The sequence below is a fragment of the Netta rufina genome (assembly GCF_964035555.1).
Source record: "Netta rufina genome assembly, chromosome: 9".
Classification (NCBI taxonomy): domain Eukaryota; kingdom Metazoa; phylum Chordata; class Aves; order Anseriformes; family Anatidae; genus Netta; species Netta rufina.
In genome coordinates, this window is record NC_140132.1 from 26,810,540 (window position 1) to 26,829,645 (window position 19,106).

At 37.4% G+C, this 19,106-nt stretch overlaps 1 protein-coding gene across 1 annotated transcript in view; it reads left to right on the forward strand.

Moving 5' to 3' along the window:
* WWTR1 (WW domain containing transcription regulator 1) overlaps positions 1-19,106 on the forward strand; it is a 67,350-nt gene extending 48,244 nt beyond the window's left edge. Inside the window, exons 3-6 of the mRNA XM_084292221.1 lie at positions 7,818-8,017; positions 14,825-14,958; positions 15,038-15,150; positions 15,375-19,106. Coding sequence (XP_084148347.1) covers positions 7,818-8,017; positions 14,825-14,958; positions 15,038-15,150; positions 15,375-15,559 — 632 coding nt within the window. The 3' untranslated portion in view covers positions 15,560-19,106. The remainder of the gene's footprint in view (positions 1-7,817; positions 8,018-14,824; positions 14,959-15,037; positions 15,151-15,374) is intronic.

A 19,106-nucleotide genomic window follows, 5' to 3' on the forward strand; every position in this document is an offset into this window, starting at 1 on the left:
ACTTCACAGATTTTTGGAACAAAATGCACTAGAACTGAAAAGCAGCATTTTTTGCTGACCTTGTTGGAAGGCTAATGCTGTTTCTGGGAAATAAGTGAAACAAGCAGTTCTTTGTTGGCAGAAAGAGAGAGAGACGAGGAGGGGAGCCTAGTCTTTTTTTCCTCACAATATCGTGACTAAGTCAAAATTGTAATATGGCTGGGTTCTTTCTTTTTTTTCTTTTATTTTTTTCACTTCTATAGACGTGGTTTTCATCAAACGGTGTTGTGTAAAGGACACCAGGCACTGGCCAGCTCATATGAATTAGTCTCTGGACTGCCCATAAACAGCGTAGAGAAAAAGATCCTGAATTGCATCGAGACACTTCTGACCCTAAAATCATAAAAGTTGTTACAATCCGTTCAACACGTGTGTCAGAAACAATTTATGCTTGCATGTTTTGGCTTCCATGACTTGCAAATTGTCTTGCCCACAAAATAATCCTTGCTTAGTATGTACCCAGAACTTAGTATGTAACAGAAAGGTCTCACACAATGCCAGAAAACCTGATTTGTTAGAATACCATTATTAATTTAAAAATAAATAAAACCAATAAAATAATTGTTTCATGTTTCATCTAACTGGAAAAAGGGAATTACATAGGACTAATCAAGATGTGAAATAAGTCTTCATAATTCCATGGACTGCAGTGCGACTGTGACGAAATACTCCAGGTTTGGAACTTAGCTCTACATTTTTATTCACTTTAATTTGAGCTAGAAAGTTGTGTAACAGCTGTTTAATGAAGAGACTTATTTCATATTACAAAACAAATTTGTTTCTCCCAAGAGAACTGAATTCAAGGGCACCTTAAATCAGTCTGCTATAAGGATGACTACTTTTGATCTGCTATGTTATATCCAATCTCCTTTACCACATGGTGGTAGAATTTTTCTTCTTAAATTTTTTGTTTGTTTGCAGAACCTTAGAAATCTTCCAGTGGGAATAGCAAACCCTGCCTAGGGAATTTAAGCTTTCTGAAGACGTTAGTTATCCTTGGACCCCTCGGAATCAGTCCAGAAGTTCTAAGGCCTCCCAAAACACAGGCTGAAAAGAGCTGTTAAGGCATTACTTATTTATTAGATGTGTCGTTGAACTGAAATTGGTATTCATATTGGGCAACCTAGTCTGAGCTTAAACTGCAAGTTTTTCTATTTTAACTCAAACTCTGTTATGTTCCTCATAATATTCTAATGTAAATTCAGAATTCAAATATAACAGAGCAGTCAATAATAAAGCCAAGTAAGTAGCACAAAAATGTGGCGTATGGTTATATCCTATGGAACAGAGATTTGTAGAATGTTGTTGTACTGTTACGTTGCACACAGCAGTTGGCACAAGACCTTCCTTTGACTTGGCTGGGCTCATTCAAACCTTCATTGACAAAGAGTTATCAGCTACATACAAAAAAGTGTTACTGGACTTTTCAGTACAGGAATTCACTTGAGAATGGTAAAAGAGAATCAGTAACAGTTTGGGCTAGTTCCAGGAAAAGCAGTGAAGTAAAAGACTTTTCCCAAAATAAGCTTGCATTTATACCACCCAGGGGTGGTTTTTCCATTGTTGAGATTATTTTTATTCCAACTTGTGTATTTACAGATTCGCTATTAATTTTAAATCTAGGCAATATAAGACATACCAAACATGCCTGAAGATATTTTCAGGTACTATAATTTTTCATTATGCCTATGCATATCATTGTAGCTTGCCTTTCAGAAAAGCAACTTATTTTCTTCTCAAAAATATTTTTCTTCTTGTTGTTTGAAGAACTCACATAGTAAGAATTTGAAAGCAGTGAGAACTCTTGGTCTTGTAATATGTGATCATACTTTGCCACATATCTTTTGAAGAGATTCTGTCTGGATGGTGGTTTTTGCCCAGGTAGATAGCTTTGTGGGATAAGACCTACCTGGTGTTACATACAGTGTTTCGAACAGGAAATATGAGGCACGGAAGAGGGTAGGGAAGGGAAGCTGTAGAGGAAAAAGAGGGGGAAGTATTTTTAAGTGATCATAAGTGTTGCCACAATTGTATGGTAGATAAATGTGACCACAGATTTTGTTGGTATTGATTCTGTAAAGAAAATGTCTAGAAGGATGCAAGTAATTATATATGAAAGCATGCATGCTTAATTATTAATTACTGTACTAACTAGGGTGTAATAATAGCAAGAATCAAATAGTCTGTTGAGACTTTCGGAATTGCCCTGTCTAAGGCAGTTTTAATTTGCATGGATTTGTAAACCTCAGTGTCATTTTCACAAGCATAAATTAGGTAAAAATACGTGATGATGCTCAACACAAAACGGGTCACAGAAAGAGTTTCCAGCAAAACTGAATCTTGCTTTTAATTTATTCTACAGAAGGTTCAACCATATTAAATGTATCATTTCAGAGCTTCCATAGTTTTTTTTGCCGCAGTGAAAGGAGGCAGTCATATTTTCTGTCATAAAATGTTGAGAAGCATACACAGGACCAGTATGATCAGATTGTTTAGCTTTACAATGTATAAAGATGTTTTCTGTAACAAAGAAGATTGGTTTGGGGTGATAATTTTTCATATTTAGCAAAATGCAAATCACTTGCTAGTTTATTTCGGTTTATGCCCAGATTTGTTTTGCCGTGGTCACTGTGTGCAGTCAAAAAGTTCGAGATATTAGACAACATCTGCAACCTCATCTCCGGTGGAGAAGCTGCCTCAGTGGAGTTGCACTATGTCCATTTGTCTCTAGATCTGGCTTCCTTTTTTATCCAGACATCACTTGGGTAGAGCTTAAAGATTTTTTATATTTGTTTTGAATTATGAGTTCCGGCGTCCTGACTGGAAGGTACTGCAGGCTACACCAGATCAGCTATATTGTACCTGAACTGAAAGTCCAGCACTTGACAGAAACATTTAGTGTCTAATGCATTTGCTGTGCTTTTGTACTGTGTTTAGCTGGGACGGAATTAATTTCATAGCAGCTGGTATGGTGCTGTGTTTTGGATTCCTGACCAGAACAGTGCTGATAACAGAGCAGTGTTTTGGCTGTTGCCGAGCAGAGCTTGCACAGTGTGGATGGAGGCTTTCTTCTTAACCCCACTATTTCCCACCACCACACACAGCTGCCCCGCCACCAGCAAGCTGGGATGCACCAGAAGCTGGGAGGAGACTGCTGGCTTGAATTGATCAAAGGGACATTCCATACTGCGTGGCCTTGTGCTCAGCCATAAAAGGCTACGGAAAGGAGGACGAAGGGGGGGACATTAATGGTTGTGGCATTTGTCTTCCCAAGTAACCTGTGCAAGTGCTGAGGCCCTCCTTTTTAGGAAGTGGCTAAACTGCCTGCCAATGGGAAATACTGATTATTTTTTTTTTTTTTTATTATGCTTTGCTTGCATGCACAGCTTTGGTTCACTTAATAAACTGTCTTTATCTCAATGCACATTTTTTTCATGCTTTAATTCTTCCAATCCTTTCCCCCACCCCGTTGTGTGGGGCTGGGGTGTGACAGGGTGGGTGTTTAGTTGCTGCCTGGGGGTGGCCAACCCACCATAGCATGGTGACTGTGATTTTCAAAGCTCTGGATGGCTTTAGTGCACATTCAGAACACATTGAACAACCCCTGCCCAGTAAACTCCAAATTGTTGTATTTGTCCCATGTACTCAGATGCAATGTGCAACATATGCACATTTCTGCCAACCATCTCAAAGCTTTGTATCCAACTATTTGTGTAATGGAATTGTTCAGTCCACTAAGAAGTCCTTTTACCCTTTCTTCATCTGTCAAAACTCCAGTGGCAAATGCCATTGTTTGCAGCTTGAACAGCACTACTTCATTAGGTTTTCTGATGGATCAATCATTCAGTAGCTTTAACTGCTCTGCCAAACTGCAGGATTTCTGGGCTGTTAGTTCATTTAGGAAGACTAAGAGAGCTGGAAGTTTTGCATTAGTACTGCCAGCACCTCTCTCTGTTGCCTCTGGATTTGTCTGTAACATGATGGCATTTCCTTTCTGTGCATCATTTATCTTGAGTATTCCAGCTACCACTAAGTCTGCAGGGAACCTGGAAAGATCACTTATCGTTGGTAAACTTAATTTATGTTCTTTGACCTGGATGTTTCTTTAGGTCTCCTGATTTTCTCACGTCAGAATTTCTTACAGATAATAGCTGTTGATGTAGGAAGCTGCAGTTTTCAGCACAAGCCTGTCTGTATTCATGTAGTATAGCTGTCTTTAACTTAGGAGCATCATGTAGCGAACCACAAATCTGAAACTGTGTGAAGATCTAGCCCAGGTCTCTTATGGTCCTCTCAAAGCTGGTGCTAATGCACTTCCACAGAATGAAGTGGGTGGCTCTGTGCTGCAGTCTGTGGGTTCCAGGAGGCTTTACTTGGGGATCAGATGACATCTACATTGCCTCTGGAGAAATCACATTGAAGGACACACTGGCATATCTGTGCTATACTCTCCAGAACTTCTGATTCTGGAAGCACATTGCAAAGAAAGTTTAGATATGTCTGCTTGCTTTCCACAGGCCCTGGAAGGATTTACTAGTGTGGGCTTTGCACCACCTACAGGTAATAAAGCTCTTTCTAGACCCAAACTAGGTATAGCACATGAGTAATCCATGCCTATTAGATATGGCTAGTCCTGATCTGCAGAAGTAATAAAATAAATCTGCACCATGACTAAACCTTACAGTTGGCACTTTCAAAATTCACTGTATTTCACTCCGGACCTATCTGGATGTTATCAATGCTGGATGCGATTCTTAACGCTATGAACAAGAAGAAGCTAAGCATGGAAGTTGAAGACACATTCCACATGCCATAGCATTTGAACTGCTGGTATAGAAAAGCTCTAAAACCTAACACATTAAAGGCTTGTTCATAACAATGTATATTGCCTTTCAGTTGAACTGAAGCAGAAGAACACTTGCAAACCTGCTGTTATTTAATTACACATCAGTTCATTCCCAGACTCAGCTGTTTTATTACTGTACAAGTAACATTTTGACCCTTCAGATATATTTTTAGAACAGCTGAATGCAGCAGTTGCTGTGGAAAGTGCTGTGGAATGTCCCAGATTTTAGTTTCATTTTGTTTTCTATAATGAGTTGCATAACAGTTTTACACTATTTTTATTTCCAGTTAATATTTGTTTTGAGCTAGGTTAGATTAATTTGCATTATGTGTCCATGCACACACACACAAACTAGACCTGTCTTTGCAAAAGTAGACCACCTGGGTCCTACGTGAGTCCTAAATTTGCCTGTGCAACGTGATCGTGATGCACTCAAGAATAATTCAAGTGGCACAGTGCTGTTATGTGGCTAATAAGATCTAATAAGATCAAAACCTGGGCCTTAACATCTGTGCATTTATAAGCTGGTTTTGAAAAAAAAAAAAAAAAAGTGATTTTATCACTGTATCAATGCTACATTTTAAGATAGATTTTGTCATACATGTACTTTAGAAGATACCTTAACAAAACTATCTGTACTCATTTGAAAGCACAGACACATGGCTTCTCTATATTTGCTGTTTCTGAGTCTATTCATAAAGTCTGCTGCTAAGATAGGTGTCCGGTATTGAAAGTGAACGAAGAGTTACCTGAATCCCTTTTTTTCTTGAAGCAGCGTATGCTGGAGAAAAATGTGGTGTCAGCAGGTTCAAATGACATCTGGTGAATTTGTCCCTATTACTCAACTCAATGGCTTTTTAGAACTCATTCCAATTAGTGGCAGTTTTGAACAGAGCTGTTTCTCTCTGGACGTATGTCCAGAGGTTTCAGACCTACAAACCTCTGAGAAGAAAGGCACTGACAGGAACAGGAGCATTGCCAAAAAACACAAATGGTATGGAGTTGGTTGAGGATCGCTCCTACCTAGTCCTTTGCCTTCTATATATCTCCTGTACTGAAACTTGTAAAAAATTCTCATAGCTGTAGCTTTATCAAACACAGATGATGTAAGTCCCTTTTATTGGAAGTAGCATGAATTTTTGTTGTTTCTTAGAAATATAACCACAGAAAAAGGATAACATGAGGAGGAGGAAGCAGATGAATGTGCAAGAGGTGATAGCAGTCAATAACCCTGGTTTCATGTGGAAGCATGATGTCATTTGTGTGGATGCAGCTGTTTGTGAGCCACACATACACTGAATCAGTAAGAACGTTATATTGCTGCAGAGCTGCTTTTAGCTTGGATTATTTATTGAGCTGAATTTGCTTCTGAAGCTAAAATGTCATGCAGCTGCACTCCCAAGTGGTTCCATAGTGCTGTACCTACGTGTTGCTGGATCACCCAGAATTTAAAAGTCAGTTCAGATCTATGTGAGCACATGTCAATAAATTCGTCAAATGAAGCAAGGCAAAGTTTATGCTGGCCCAATGCCTGTGTACCTGCTTTATTCCAACTGCAGAAAAACAAGCAACACCTAATTTGGCAAAAAACTAACTAGCAAGAAGTCAACCTCTCTCTTTTTTTTTTTTTTTCTTTTAATTTTTTAACTTGGGACTAGTAGAGTGAGTTAAGATCAATATTTTGCATTGTATGGGTATCATACATTTGATCCAGGCTTTAAAATCATCAACCCATTTCTTTCAATGCACACTTTCAAGAGGGATTGCTCTACCATATCCTTCAAGGTCAGTGATATGCACAACATTAATATCCAGGTCTGAGAAGCAGAGAACTGAGTTGAGATTTCTGTTTTCATATGGTAAGAGCAATGAGTGAAAGACAAAAAGGAAAATACAAATCATAGTCCTTTGGAAAGAAAGACATTGTACCTTTTTTAGGAAGTATTTTAGTACCTGGGATATTCTTGTTAAAACAGTAGAGCTTTGTTAATTACATTATTGCCTCACTAGTGAAAGAATCCTTGCACAAATGTCAATTTTAAAGCAGTATGTGGGTATCACTTGTTATCCAGACTGGCTTTAGGCACTGTATGTATTTTTTACTGGAAATGTGGAGGAAGAAAAGAACTGTTCATTCTATGGCACACAAAAAGGCATTGCATTGCTGAGAACTGATGTATTTTACTCAAAAATAAAATGGAGGTCCAATCAAACCTAACTCTTAGAGTAACTTACTTTTCTTTCTACCAATACTAACCATTGTCACATACTATCAACAAAATGGAGGTACAAAAGAGGCTGTGCAGCCACCCTGCTTTGTCTCATTTTCCTCCTGTTTTTTTCCCACTACAAATAGGGAAACATCTTCAGAGAGATGGGATGTTTCTGTTTCTATGTACAAGTGATACCTCCTGGTGAAAGTTCCAGTTGATTATTTTGGCTTTGTGGCATGATTACCAAAAACATCTAGCTAGCTCACTGCATGTTATAGGTACACATTTATAGAGAAGTTTTCAATTAAAAAGTTTGCATATCATTTACTACCTATGACTAGGTAAATATTTGAACATACCAGGATCATAGAATCATAGAAGGGTTTGAGTTAGAAGGGACCTTAAGGATCGCCCAGTTCTAACCTGCCTTCCATGAGCAGGGACAACTTCCACTGGATCAGATTACTCAAAATATGACTTTAAATACTTGTTGTATCTTAAGTATTTAAATTTCATACACATATAAAATATTTCAGATTATTTATTAAGCAATTACTAGTATCAGATCTTGCCAGGTAGCATAGTTCTCTCGATCATTAGAAGTAAATAATTCTAATGATGCTATACTCACTGTAGATGAGCAATATGTGTCGTAGGCATTCTGTTACCTTAAAGTACAATTGTTCTTAATCAGACTTGATTTCTTTTCTTTCCCACAGTTATGAATCACCAACACCAAATAACACACAGCACAGCTATCTCACAGCAAAGTCGTCCTCCCCAGACCCCACAGCCAGGGCTGTTGAACATGCCCAATGCACTGACCACACAGCAGCAGCAGCAGCAGAAGTTGAGGCTCCAGAGAATCCAAATGGAGAGGGAGCGAATTAGGATGCGTCAGGAGGAGTTACTGCGACAGGTAACACCAAGGATACGCTTCTATTCTGTTCAAGAGCTTTTGGTTCGATGCATCCAAATTTTTAGCAGGTACAATTAGTAGCACTGTTAATTTATGTCAAGGTTAAACATTGCTTTAGGTAAGGATAACCAAAAAACTAATACAAATAGAGTCTTCATGAACAGAGAACATTTCATTTTTTCTCTCAACTAGCATTGAGCAGAGCACAAAATGTCATATAGCAGTTCTTGGAAAACAAAGTATAAGGAAAGAGACTCAAGAGTCACAGGCCTCAACTGTTTCTTACTCTCTATGATGGCAATGTAAAGACCAAATTCTGTTTAACAGCTGTTTATAAATCTAGAACAACTATCACTGGTTATTTCTCAGTCTACTTTGATTTCCGTAAAAGACCATGTTCATGCTTCATTGAAGATAAGGCAGAACATACAGGCTTGTTCTTGAATCTGATCCCAGTTTTATAATTTGCAACCTTTACCTTTAATTGAAATAAAAACACATTCATATATTACATGAGTACCTCAATTTTGCTGACTTTTCAGAGATGTGTTTCTGTAGGTGTTTTGTTTATTTTTCTATTTCATAAGTTTTAGCTCTGTATAATGACTCACATTGAATAAAATAGATAGGTAGTTTCCTTTACACTGCCTTAAGGAAATAAACAGAGTCTTTTATTCTGCTAGAGACCACTCTACTGATGATATTGTGCTTTGCACAGCATATTAATCAGCTTCCTTAGAGAAAATAAACAACCTGTTTCCATTAGGAACAATGTGAACTAAGTAAATTTTACCAAGGATATCACCATTATGGCCAGTGACCTTGTAAACGCTACAATTACAGGTCCAAGTAGCTTTGAAAATGGTGACTTTCACAAAAATCAAAGAATCACAAATTGGCCTCACACTAGACATCATGCCACTGGTCACCACTCTCTGGGCTCAGCCATTCAGATAGTTTTCAAACCTCACCTCATCCAGCCCACACATTAACAGCCTCTCTGTGAGGAAAATATAGGGGACAGCGTCAAAAGCTTTACTGAAGCCTAGGTATACAATATTCACTGTTCTTGCCTTTTCTCCCAGGCCAGTCACATAATCATAGTTGTTTATCAAGTTGGTCAAGCATGACCCTCTTGGGGAATCCATGCTGACAACTCCTGATGATTTTCTTGTTCCTGGAAATGTTTTCCAGGATTAGCTGCTTCATCATCTTCTCAAGGATCAAGACGAGGCTGATCACTCTGTAGTTTCCTGGGTCCTTCTTCTTGCTCTTGTTGATGTTAGGAGAGACATTTGCTTTCCTCCAGTCTTTAGCCACTTCTCCCAGTCACCATGTTTGATCAAAGCTTATCAAGAGTGGCCTCACAATGACATCTGCCAGCTCCCTCAACACTCATGGCTACATCCTATCAGGGCCCATGGATTTAGTATGTCCAGCATGCATAATTATTCCCTGACCTGGTCCTTTTCCACCAAGGGTGCATCTACCTTGCTTCAGTCTTTTCTTCTGGTCTCCAGGACCTGGGATTCCTGAAGGCCAGTCATTCTGGTAATGACTTTGCCAAAGAAGGCATTCGGTAGCTCACTTTTCTCAGGTCCTCTGTAACTGGGTGGCCAGTGTAATTCAGCAGTGAGCCCATATTTCCTCTGGTCTTCCTTTTGTCACATATGTAAAGCCCTTCTTTGTTGTCTTTTACATACCTAGACAGATTCAATTCTAAATGGGCTTTAGCTTTCCTGATGTCATATTTGCATGCTTGGACAATGTCTCTGTATTCCTCCCGGGTCACCCGTCCTCACTGACAGCCTCTATGAAATTAATAATTCTGTGGAATTACTATTTCATGTCTGCAGCTCTTTTGCCTTTGGGTCATTTCAGGGTAACAATTGTTTATACTGTATTTATAAATACAGTGTGACCAGTCTTGGCAGCACTTAAAAACATGTTTGTGACCAGGATAAAGATGACAATAGGCTGAACTTTTCTGATGTGTTAGAGTACCTTAAGTTGCTGTAATTTTTGGAAATAGTAGTGACTTCTGTAGAATGCAAAAAGAAACTTAAGAAAAATCCTCACACTTAGATGACCTTTAAGGGAGAGTAGCAGAGTCTGTGTAAAGGATGGGTAGCCACAAGTAAGTGAAGAGTGGTACTCACTCTTGTTCTGACAAGTTGGAGGAGAATTAGTGAGAAAAAATATATCAGTGTTGAAAACAGACTGGAACATCTAAATGACCTCTAGTAGGCATTGTAGGGTAGCAAAGAAAAGGGGACATACCCACTTAGTGGGTGTGAAATAGAGTTCTGGATGATCAGAGCAGATCTATCAAAAGGGAAATATACTCACAAATAATTTGTTTTATTTTATAAGCAGCAGTCATGAAAATCTTGAATTAGTGACCAGTGTTTTGGTTTCCTCTCGGAAAAAAAAAAAAGAAAAAAAAGAAAAAGGAAAAAAAAGCAGAATTGCAAAAATTTTAGTGAGAGTATTTGTAAAAACAGTTTATGATAATATATTTGCAACATTTATATTTTTACTCTTTTATCTCCTTCCTCTAAATGTATGTATAAGAACTTAAAGAAATTCTCTTTAACAAAATTAATTAAAATTCATTTATAGTTTTTGAATCTGTACAGCGCTATCTAACAGCATTTGAAAATAAGGAAAAAAGAAAAAAAATTAAATTATGTTCCTTTTATAAATCCTGAGGAAACACCTATTTTGCATGTGATTATTCCCAGCATCTTTGGTGAATATTTGTACATGCTCAAAGTTAAACATGTGCTCAGTGCTCTTGCTGAACAGGCATGTGAAAGGCAGATACAAGTCCGTTAATGTCTCTGAAATTTTTTATCTACTTGTCTCAGGGCTGAATTTGACTTTTATGGTTCAGACCTGAGTCTAAAAACTGTGCCGACACCAATGTCTTGTGCCCATGATCAATTTCCATTTACCTTAATTTCTGGGAACTACATTACATTATATCACCTGTGTGTGCAGAATAACTGCGTTCAAGGTAGTGTTCTCTGACCTGATCAGTAATCCCAAGTCTTGCACATACATTCTTTACTATCAAGAGCTCAGAACGTAATAGTGCTGGCCATAGGAAGAGAGTGGACCTAATTTGCTCTGAGTTTAGTCATATTGTCATCATGCTAATAATGCAGCTAGCTATTTCTACTTTCTTTGGACCTGTTTTTGCTCCAGAGCAAGAGCAAATTAAGCTTCAGAACAGTTGAACCATTAACACAATGGCTGGTTTCCCTGCCCTGCTGACTGTTCTACTTTGAAACTAATACGTGTAAAACATTATGCAGCTGTGCTGTGCTTAATAAAGTCTTCAACTTATTATGCTTATTATGCTGTGTAGCACCCTGCACTGATGCTCTTTGTTTAAGATACGCATTATATAAAGCAGGACAGTATCACTTTGCATTACGAAAATTTCCAGAACTGGGTTAGCTTCTAGGAGACAACATATTTGCAACTCGAGGAAGGTAAGATGTAAAATCTATCCTTTGCAACAGAACTTTGTACACTTCCTGCCATTAGCCTGAATAGCAGTGAACCCTGGCATCTGAGAAGAATGTGGCAAATCACTCTGGAACAGGACCCTTTGCTACTGTTTTTGCTTTTTTAGTGTGACCTATCTAAGGGAAAAATGCTGACTAAAAGTGTGCACTGCTGCTAGGCGACTCCAAGGAGGTGCAGAGAGCTTGAGCAAGATGGGAGGAATTCTTTCAGTCTTTAACAAATCCGATTTCAGCCTGGCAGCAGCTGCTGGCTCCCTGTAGCCACTCCTGGCTGCAGCTGCTTGGGTGGAGCAGCATACCCAGCCTGAAGGAGCATGTGGTCCTGGAGGCACTCTGCTTAGGGGATTTGTTTACTGCTTTGTCCTTCTCTGCATTAGTTGGTAAAGCCGCTAGAACAGCAAACTCAGTGCATGCAGGAAGGGCGTTGTGTTTTGGCAAGCCAGTATGACTGAACTTCCATTTAAAAGTTTCCTTGCTCAGTTTTGTCATTCTGGAAAGAGTTTTCTTTCTTACTGGTTTGTTTTTCTCAGCTTTCCAAAGGAAATGGGAGAAATCTGCTTGCTGCCGAAGAGCTTTCTTGGAAGTTGAAGTAACTAGAGTTGATTTCAGTAAAAAATCTCTGAAAGTGTCATATAGGAAAGATATCCAAGTGCTCTTCTCTTCATGTACAAATGCCATCTTTCAGCTCATCTGGAAGGGCAAGAATAGTCACAAAAAAGCAACGCATCTCATAGGTAGCTTTCTAATCCCCTTATCCTATTCCATAAATGTGTGTATGGAAAGGTACAGGGGCTCAAAAGCAGCTGTAGAAGGAGTGGTGTATGGGGACACAGATGAAAATTTATCATGGTTTTGTGGCTCAAGAATAGAAGGTCACTTGCATGCTACAGCCTGCACAGAAAAATTTTATTACTTTATTTTTAGTAATAGCATTTGATTTTTAGAAATGACAGCCAAGTGCTAACAAACATGTATTTTACATATTGTCAAACTAGGGGAAAGGCTTTTATTTCTTCTTTTTGTTCCATTCTTACCTTTTTTAGCGTGGAACTCTCTCCAGTAAGATTTGAAAATTCAATGCCTAAGTATTAAAGACATGAACTTTATCTCTGGATTGGACTTTTAACAAAAAAAAATCTTGGCAAAGTATGTCCTGCATCATTTTCGCTGTCTTCCTTTTCATCTTTCTTCCTGTATCTTCCTGTATTTCTTTCTCCTTCCTTCCTTCCTTCCTTCCTTCCTTCCTTCCTTCCTTCCTTCCTTCCTTCCTTCCTTCCTTCCTTCCTTCCTTCCTTCCTTCCTTCCTTCCTTCCTTCCTTCCTTCCTTCCTTCCTTCCTTCCTTCCTTCCTTCCTTCCTTCCTCTATTTCTTTCTCTATTTCTTTCTCTCTGTCTTGCTAGTGTTAGTTTTGCTTGTGTTGTTGCAGTTGCTATTTACTTCTTATATTTAAAAAAGTATTTTCACCATCTTCATGTAGACAGTTAAAAAAGCAGGTCCGCCCATTTTCTGAGATTTGTATATTTTCACAGACATACATAAGCTATCATGCGTAAACTATTAAAACTATTCAGTCTGTGTATTTTTAGCATTTATTAAATAATTACATAATCTAATGGAGATTACTATTTATCAGTCAGTTACTGGCAATTTGATTATAAGTGAAGCATTATGATAATGGGCACCAATAGATTTTAGTTCCCAATGCATAATGGTTGCATTATTAATGCAGAGACCAGACTGGTCCTCCTTAGTGAACAAATCAATTGCAAACATAGTAAAGCATTACATTCTAGCCTCAAAAAATTGTTTATTTTTCTGTATTTGGGAGAATGATTGAGTGACCGATTCAGCAGAGAAAGGTTTTGTACTACACTTTAAATAAAACATTTATTATCCTTATTTCATAAAAATATGTAATAATAATTAGGTTGATTGAAACAGGTTTACTGATACAGCTTCAGTATTTTTAAGGTCTTGGGATGTTTGGAACATCTCTGTGGAGCCAAACAATAATTGTATTAGAACTCTGTACCACTAGATGTCATGGTTGTTTCATGGAGCTACAACAAGGAGGATTTATCTTCCAGGAAGAGTTGAAAAAAGTTTCCTTTGGCTCTAATTGCTCGTTTGTCATTTTTAAGACAGTATACAAGAGACAGATCATTAGGCAGATACTTATTATTAAGCAGAGGGTTTGTTATTGGATTAAATTCTTGGTTGCAGTGGTTTTCTTCTAATTTGCTAAGTACTTTATGGTTCCAACTTGGATTATTCTGCTTTGGTATCTAGCAAATTATATCATCTAGTTTGTCATCAGAAGGGCAACAAAGATAGCGAAGGGTCTGGAGGGCAAGATGTATGAGGAGCAGCTGAGGTCCCATGATTTGTTCAGTCCAGAGAAGAGGAGACTGAGGGGAGCGGGCCTTGTGGTGGCGGGCTGCTCTCTCACAAGGGGAGCAGAGGGGCAGGCGCTAGCTCTGCTCTCTGGGGACAGTGACAGGACCCAAGGGAATGGCATGGAGCTGGGACAGGGGAATGTCAGGCTGGATATCAGGCAGAGGTTGTTCACTGAGAGGGTAGTTGGACACGAGAACAGGCTCCCCAGGGACCAGGTCACTGCACCAAGCCTGCTGGAGTTCAGGAAGCATTTGGACAAAGCCCTCAGGAATGGGGTTTAATTTTTACTTAGTCCTGTGTGGAGCTGGGAATTGGACTCAGCTATCCTTGTAGGTCCCTTCCAACTTGGGATATTCTGTGATTTCATAGTTCTAACTCTTGCCCAGCAGTTTATACTGAGAGCAATTTCACTTAAGGTAAGATGTTAGAAGAAACACATGAGAGATTAAATTTGATGTTTTAAATTGTTTTATTATTCCTACTCCAGCTCTCAGAGTAGCCGACCTCACTGAAAAGTAAACTGAAATTATAATTTGAATGTTGCACAGCTCTCATAGACACGTGAAAACCCTCAACTGGATTTAGCTGGCCCTTGAAGTGTGGACAGGCAATTAATAATTGGTGGTAATGTGCAGACCTATCAGTGTTTATGGTGGGGCAACATACAAGTTGTCCTAAATTACAACATAGGTAGTTTGACTTTGTAGCTATTATCTCTGTGGCTGCAAAGCTGTAGAGTTGTCTTCAGTTACATTGTTTAGAATTACTTTCCTGAATAAAAAGAGGTATATATATTGCAGGTTCTCTTTTGTGAGACTGCAGTGATTCTGAGCTGTTGGAATAACCTTTCTCTTTTATTTATTTGCCTTTTCAGGAAGCTGCACTGTGCAGGCAACTTCCCATGGACTCAGAAAACATGACCCCAGTTCAAACAGCTGTGAGCACAGCAGCCATGACACAAGACATGAGACCTGTTACAAATAATGGATCTGATCCTTTCTTGAACAGGCAAGTTCATGTCCTCCATATTAGACAATCTACACTTTTAAAGTTGTCTCTCTAAAGCAATTTCTGTTTCTATTTATAGTGGGCCATACCATTCCAGGGAACAGAGTACAGACAGTGGTTTGGGATTAGGGTGCTACAGTATACCAACAACACCTGAAGATTTCCTCAGCAACGTAGATGAGATGGATACAGGTAGAATAACCTGATTTACCTTAAAGTATAATGATATTAATAATGTCTTATTATAGCTAATAATGTTTTATAATTGTGTAATTTTTTAAGGTAACATTTGTAGAGGATAGGCATTATTTTAAATGCTTATGGGAAACAGGGAGGGTAATTTTTATATTAAGTGTGTTGTTTTAAATTACTTCTAAGAAGAGTTTGGTATAAAAATTCTTCTTTACTTTTCCCAGGAGAAACTATAGCACAGACAACAATGAACATAAATACACAACAAACACGTTTCCCTGATTTCCTCGACTGTCTTCCAGGAACAAATGTTGATCTTGGGACATTAGAGTCAGAAGACTTGATCCCTATCCTGAACGATGTGGAGTCAGTACTCAACAAAAATGAGCCCTTCCTTACATGGCTGTAGTCATCCATTATTCAATGCTGATTCAGCCTATAATGTAATTCAGAGTTTCTTTTTCCTCTTTAGATAGAGGTAGAATATCTGAAAATCCTCAGAGATTACTGCGTTAATGACTTTTGTTAGTTTAATCTCTGCGTGGATTTGATTGACACTAACTTAAATGTAAAATACATATATGGATACACATACATAAATATCATACATAAATATGTATTTCTTCCTCTTCAGAAGAGCACACACTAGTTTACGCATTTGTATAATTCTTTTACTTTTCAGATCAGGCAGAAATGTTTCACTTTAAGGACAGAAATTTAGTGTCATTTGTGCATGTCTTTGACTGATCTTCTAGGTATTGATTAACATCACAAACCCTTAATGAATCACAAAAGCTAACTACTAGGTCACTTGGTTCAGAAAACCAGCACAGCAACAGACCATGTAAGCAGTTTTATTACTATATTTATGACAATACTATCAGAGGCTTTTTTATCAACTTCTTTAAGCTTTAAAAATATTTTTTATTATTAGCAAAACTGTGCTGTGTGGACTATAGATTAAATCTGATCCATATCAGCCATAGTAATTCTCATTATATATTTGTAAAGGCACAAACAGTACTATTGCAGGTTTGTTTGTTTGTTTTTTCAGTATATTACTGTATAGTTTTCAGGTAGTAAATATGCTTTCATTTTTAAAGTACCAGGATTGTTCAGCAACAGTTTCACACTGCTATAGTGTTGTAAAATAAAACAGACTGGTACTAACTGCACACTTTTTAAAATAATGTGTTACAAAAAAGCAATTTTTAATGGATCTTAGATTTTGATGTTTATTATATTAAACACTACAATTTTGTAAATTAACACATGAACAAACAATTTTTATGTATAAAAATCTGGCAAATAATGCAAAAAGCTGCTGTTGAAATCAAGACAGAAAAATGTGGCACAACTTGGTAATATCATATGTAGTGGGAAAAAGTGTTCGCTCATACTGTTTTCAGTAATGTGCTTAACTGACAATGTCAAACTGTACATGTAGTTGTATACATGAAAAAAGATGGTAACTTTATCAGGGCAAAGCTAAGCAGTATTGTTACTTGTCTTGTAAAGTTGCATAGTTCTTAAGTCTTTCAGTTACTGTAATTTGTGTACAGGACACAAGGCATAATGTTCTCTTTGCACTTCTACCTATTGTATATCCTACAAATACTTGTTTCTCAGAGGTTTGGGACTGAGAAGGCATCAAGGACATAAAGCATCTAGTTCCCCTGAAATGCAAATGAAGTCCTAAAATTCTTAAATATTTTGAAGATATATTATTTATAATCTATGAATTTAAGCTTTTTATATTGAAAAATGTCTTTTTATGAAAAGCGTGAAAACTTTTCTTTGAGCTTAATCTGGGTTGTGTAGAGAGAGGAAGAGATGTAGCACTCAGTGTAAATGTGTGTTTTTCAGATCTAACAACACTTAGTAAGATATTACCAATGAGCTAGAGTATTGATCACTAAAGACTTTTTTCCATCTGGTGGGATGAACGTAGGTGAAAAGGTCAGAGATGAAGTTATGGGAGCATGAGAAGGCTTGGAAGTAGAATGATTATGTAACAAAATTTGATCCATATTGGGAAGGGTCACTGCAAAATGGGATACACACCAAATAAGTCACCAGCATTCAATAGAAGACATAGTAGAACTTGATACAGTAAACTACCTTGCAGTTGATGAACTGATGAGTGTACATTATACCAAAAGTTGAAACCTAAAATTCTCACATCAAAATTTAGAAAAAGGAGAGGGAAGGCAATATCTTACAGTCATGGAGTTGTATTACATAATGAAAAGTAGCTCTTTTTGTATATATATATTTTTTCTAATATAAAATGCAATGTGACAGCAGAGATATGTGTGCACAGAATTTAATTACTGAATGGTCACTGTGTTTCTTTCATTCTTTCGGGGGGTCTTCTTTGTTTGTTCATTTGTTTGTTGGTTGGTTTTGTTTCTTTTTTTAATTTCTGCTAGTGCTGTTGAAGTAACAGAAATTTCTTTTCCACAAACAAGGGACCGGGCAGGGCTGACCAATGTTGCTGTAGCTATGATTAATCTCTTTTAAGATTACTTCAGGTTGTCAGCCACAGTGAAAAATAGCTTTGTTCTTTGGCATAACTCACTGTATGAAAAACTGTGGTGAAAGAATTTTTGGTGTTTTGGCATCTGGTTGTGGCGCCAACTTGTAAGGTCAGCTCTTCAGCACTGCATTATTTGCCTAACAGACTGAAAGACATCAGTGCTAGAACAATTTAAAATAGCTGCAGATCAATGCTCCAGTATGATTCGGTTGATAAAGCTCATCATTAGATTATATTTAGAAAATGCAGTTTGTTAATTTGCTAGTAAGTAAGTACTACTGTAAATTTAAGTTTTGTCATAATACATCATATTCCAAGCAGGTCAAGATTTCATCTGGTGTGAATTAGCTAGCCTGTACTGGCTTCTGTTTGGCTACACTGATTCTCATCAAATGGAGGCGACAGCTCTTACAATGAAAACTGATACAGTTTTCTGTTGAAGTCACATACGTTTATCAGAATTACAAAGCTGGAAATTTGATTCCTCTTTCAAGTGTTTCAAGTGGTTAGGTGTCTATGTTCAAAAAGTTAAAGAGGTAAAAAATCAGAAACCGTGTCTTCCATATTCTGTAATAAAACAACAAGAAGGTGCTACTATGTGAAACATTATTGTCAGTGTAAAGCAACTACCAGAATCTTAGGTTGGATCTTTACTCAGTCATGAGCCAAACCATGGTTAAGTTAAAAGTGATTATTTATACTGTAAGCTTTTATTTCTTGTAATGGAGAGGATATATAAGATGAAGCACAGCAACAGCAAAATCTATTTTAAGTTCTTTTTTAAAAACAGTTTCTAGCTTTAAACAGGCTTATGGTAGAACTTTTATTCAAAGCACATTTAATTCTTCTGAAACTTAATTTTTTGTTGACAATATTTTACTGTACTATTTCAGGTTTTGAACAGTTACTTCACTAAATGTATGCCATCTACATGTAGAATAAATGCAGTATATGTGCCAGCTGTATACCTGCACCATCACTGAGGGTGGCATACAGAAGTGTTGATGATACAGAGTAATGGAGTGTTGTTAATTACAGTTTGGTTTTTGGTAATACCATAAGAATGTAATTTGGGGAGGGATTGGGTTTGACTTTTTGAAAACAAATGCTATATGGGGGAAGGAGAGGGTTAAAATGTCTATTTTGAATACAGAAAAACATGAGCGTTCAAATAAACTTCTTTCCTAATATAGTGCATCCATGTACATGCTAATACTTTAACTTTTTATTTACTTTTTCCATCTTGTTATATGACGTGTTATATTTGTTATTAATTTAGAGTACCTCGCAACCGATTGTATGTATCAAAAGCAATCAGATCAAACTGTTGTATTGAGGGTTTGAATCTGCTTTTTATTATTATTATTTTATTTCTTTGATGTTGTACCTGAAAAATAAAATGAATTTTAAAATTCTG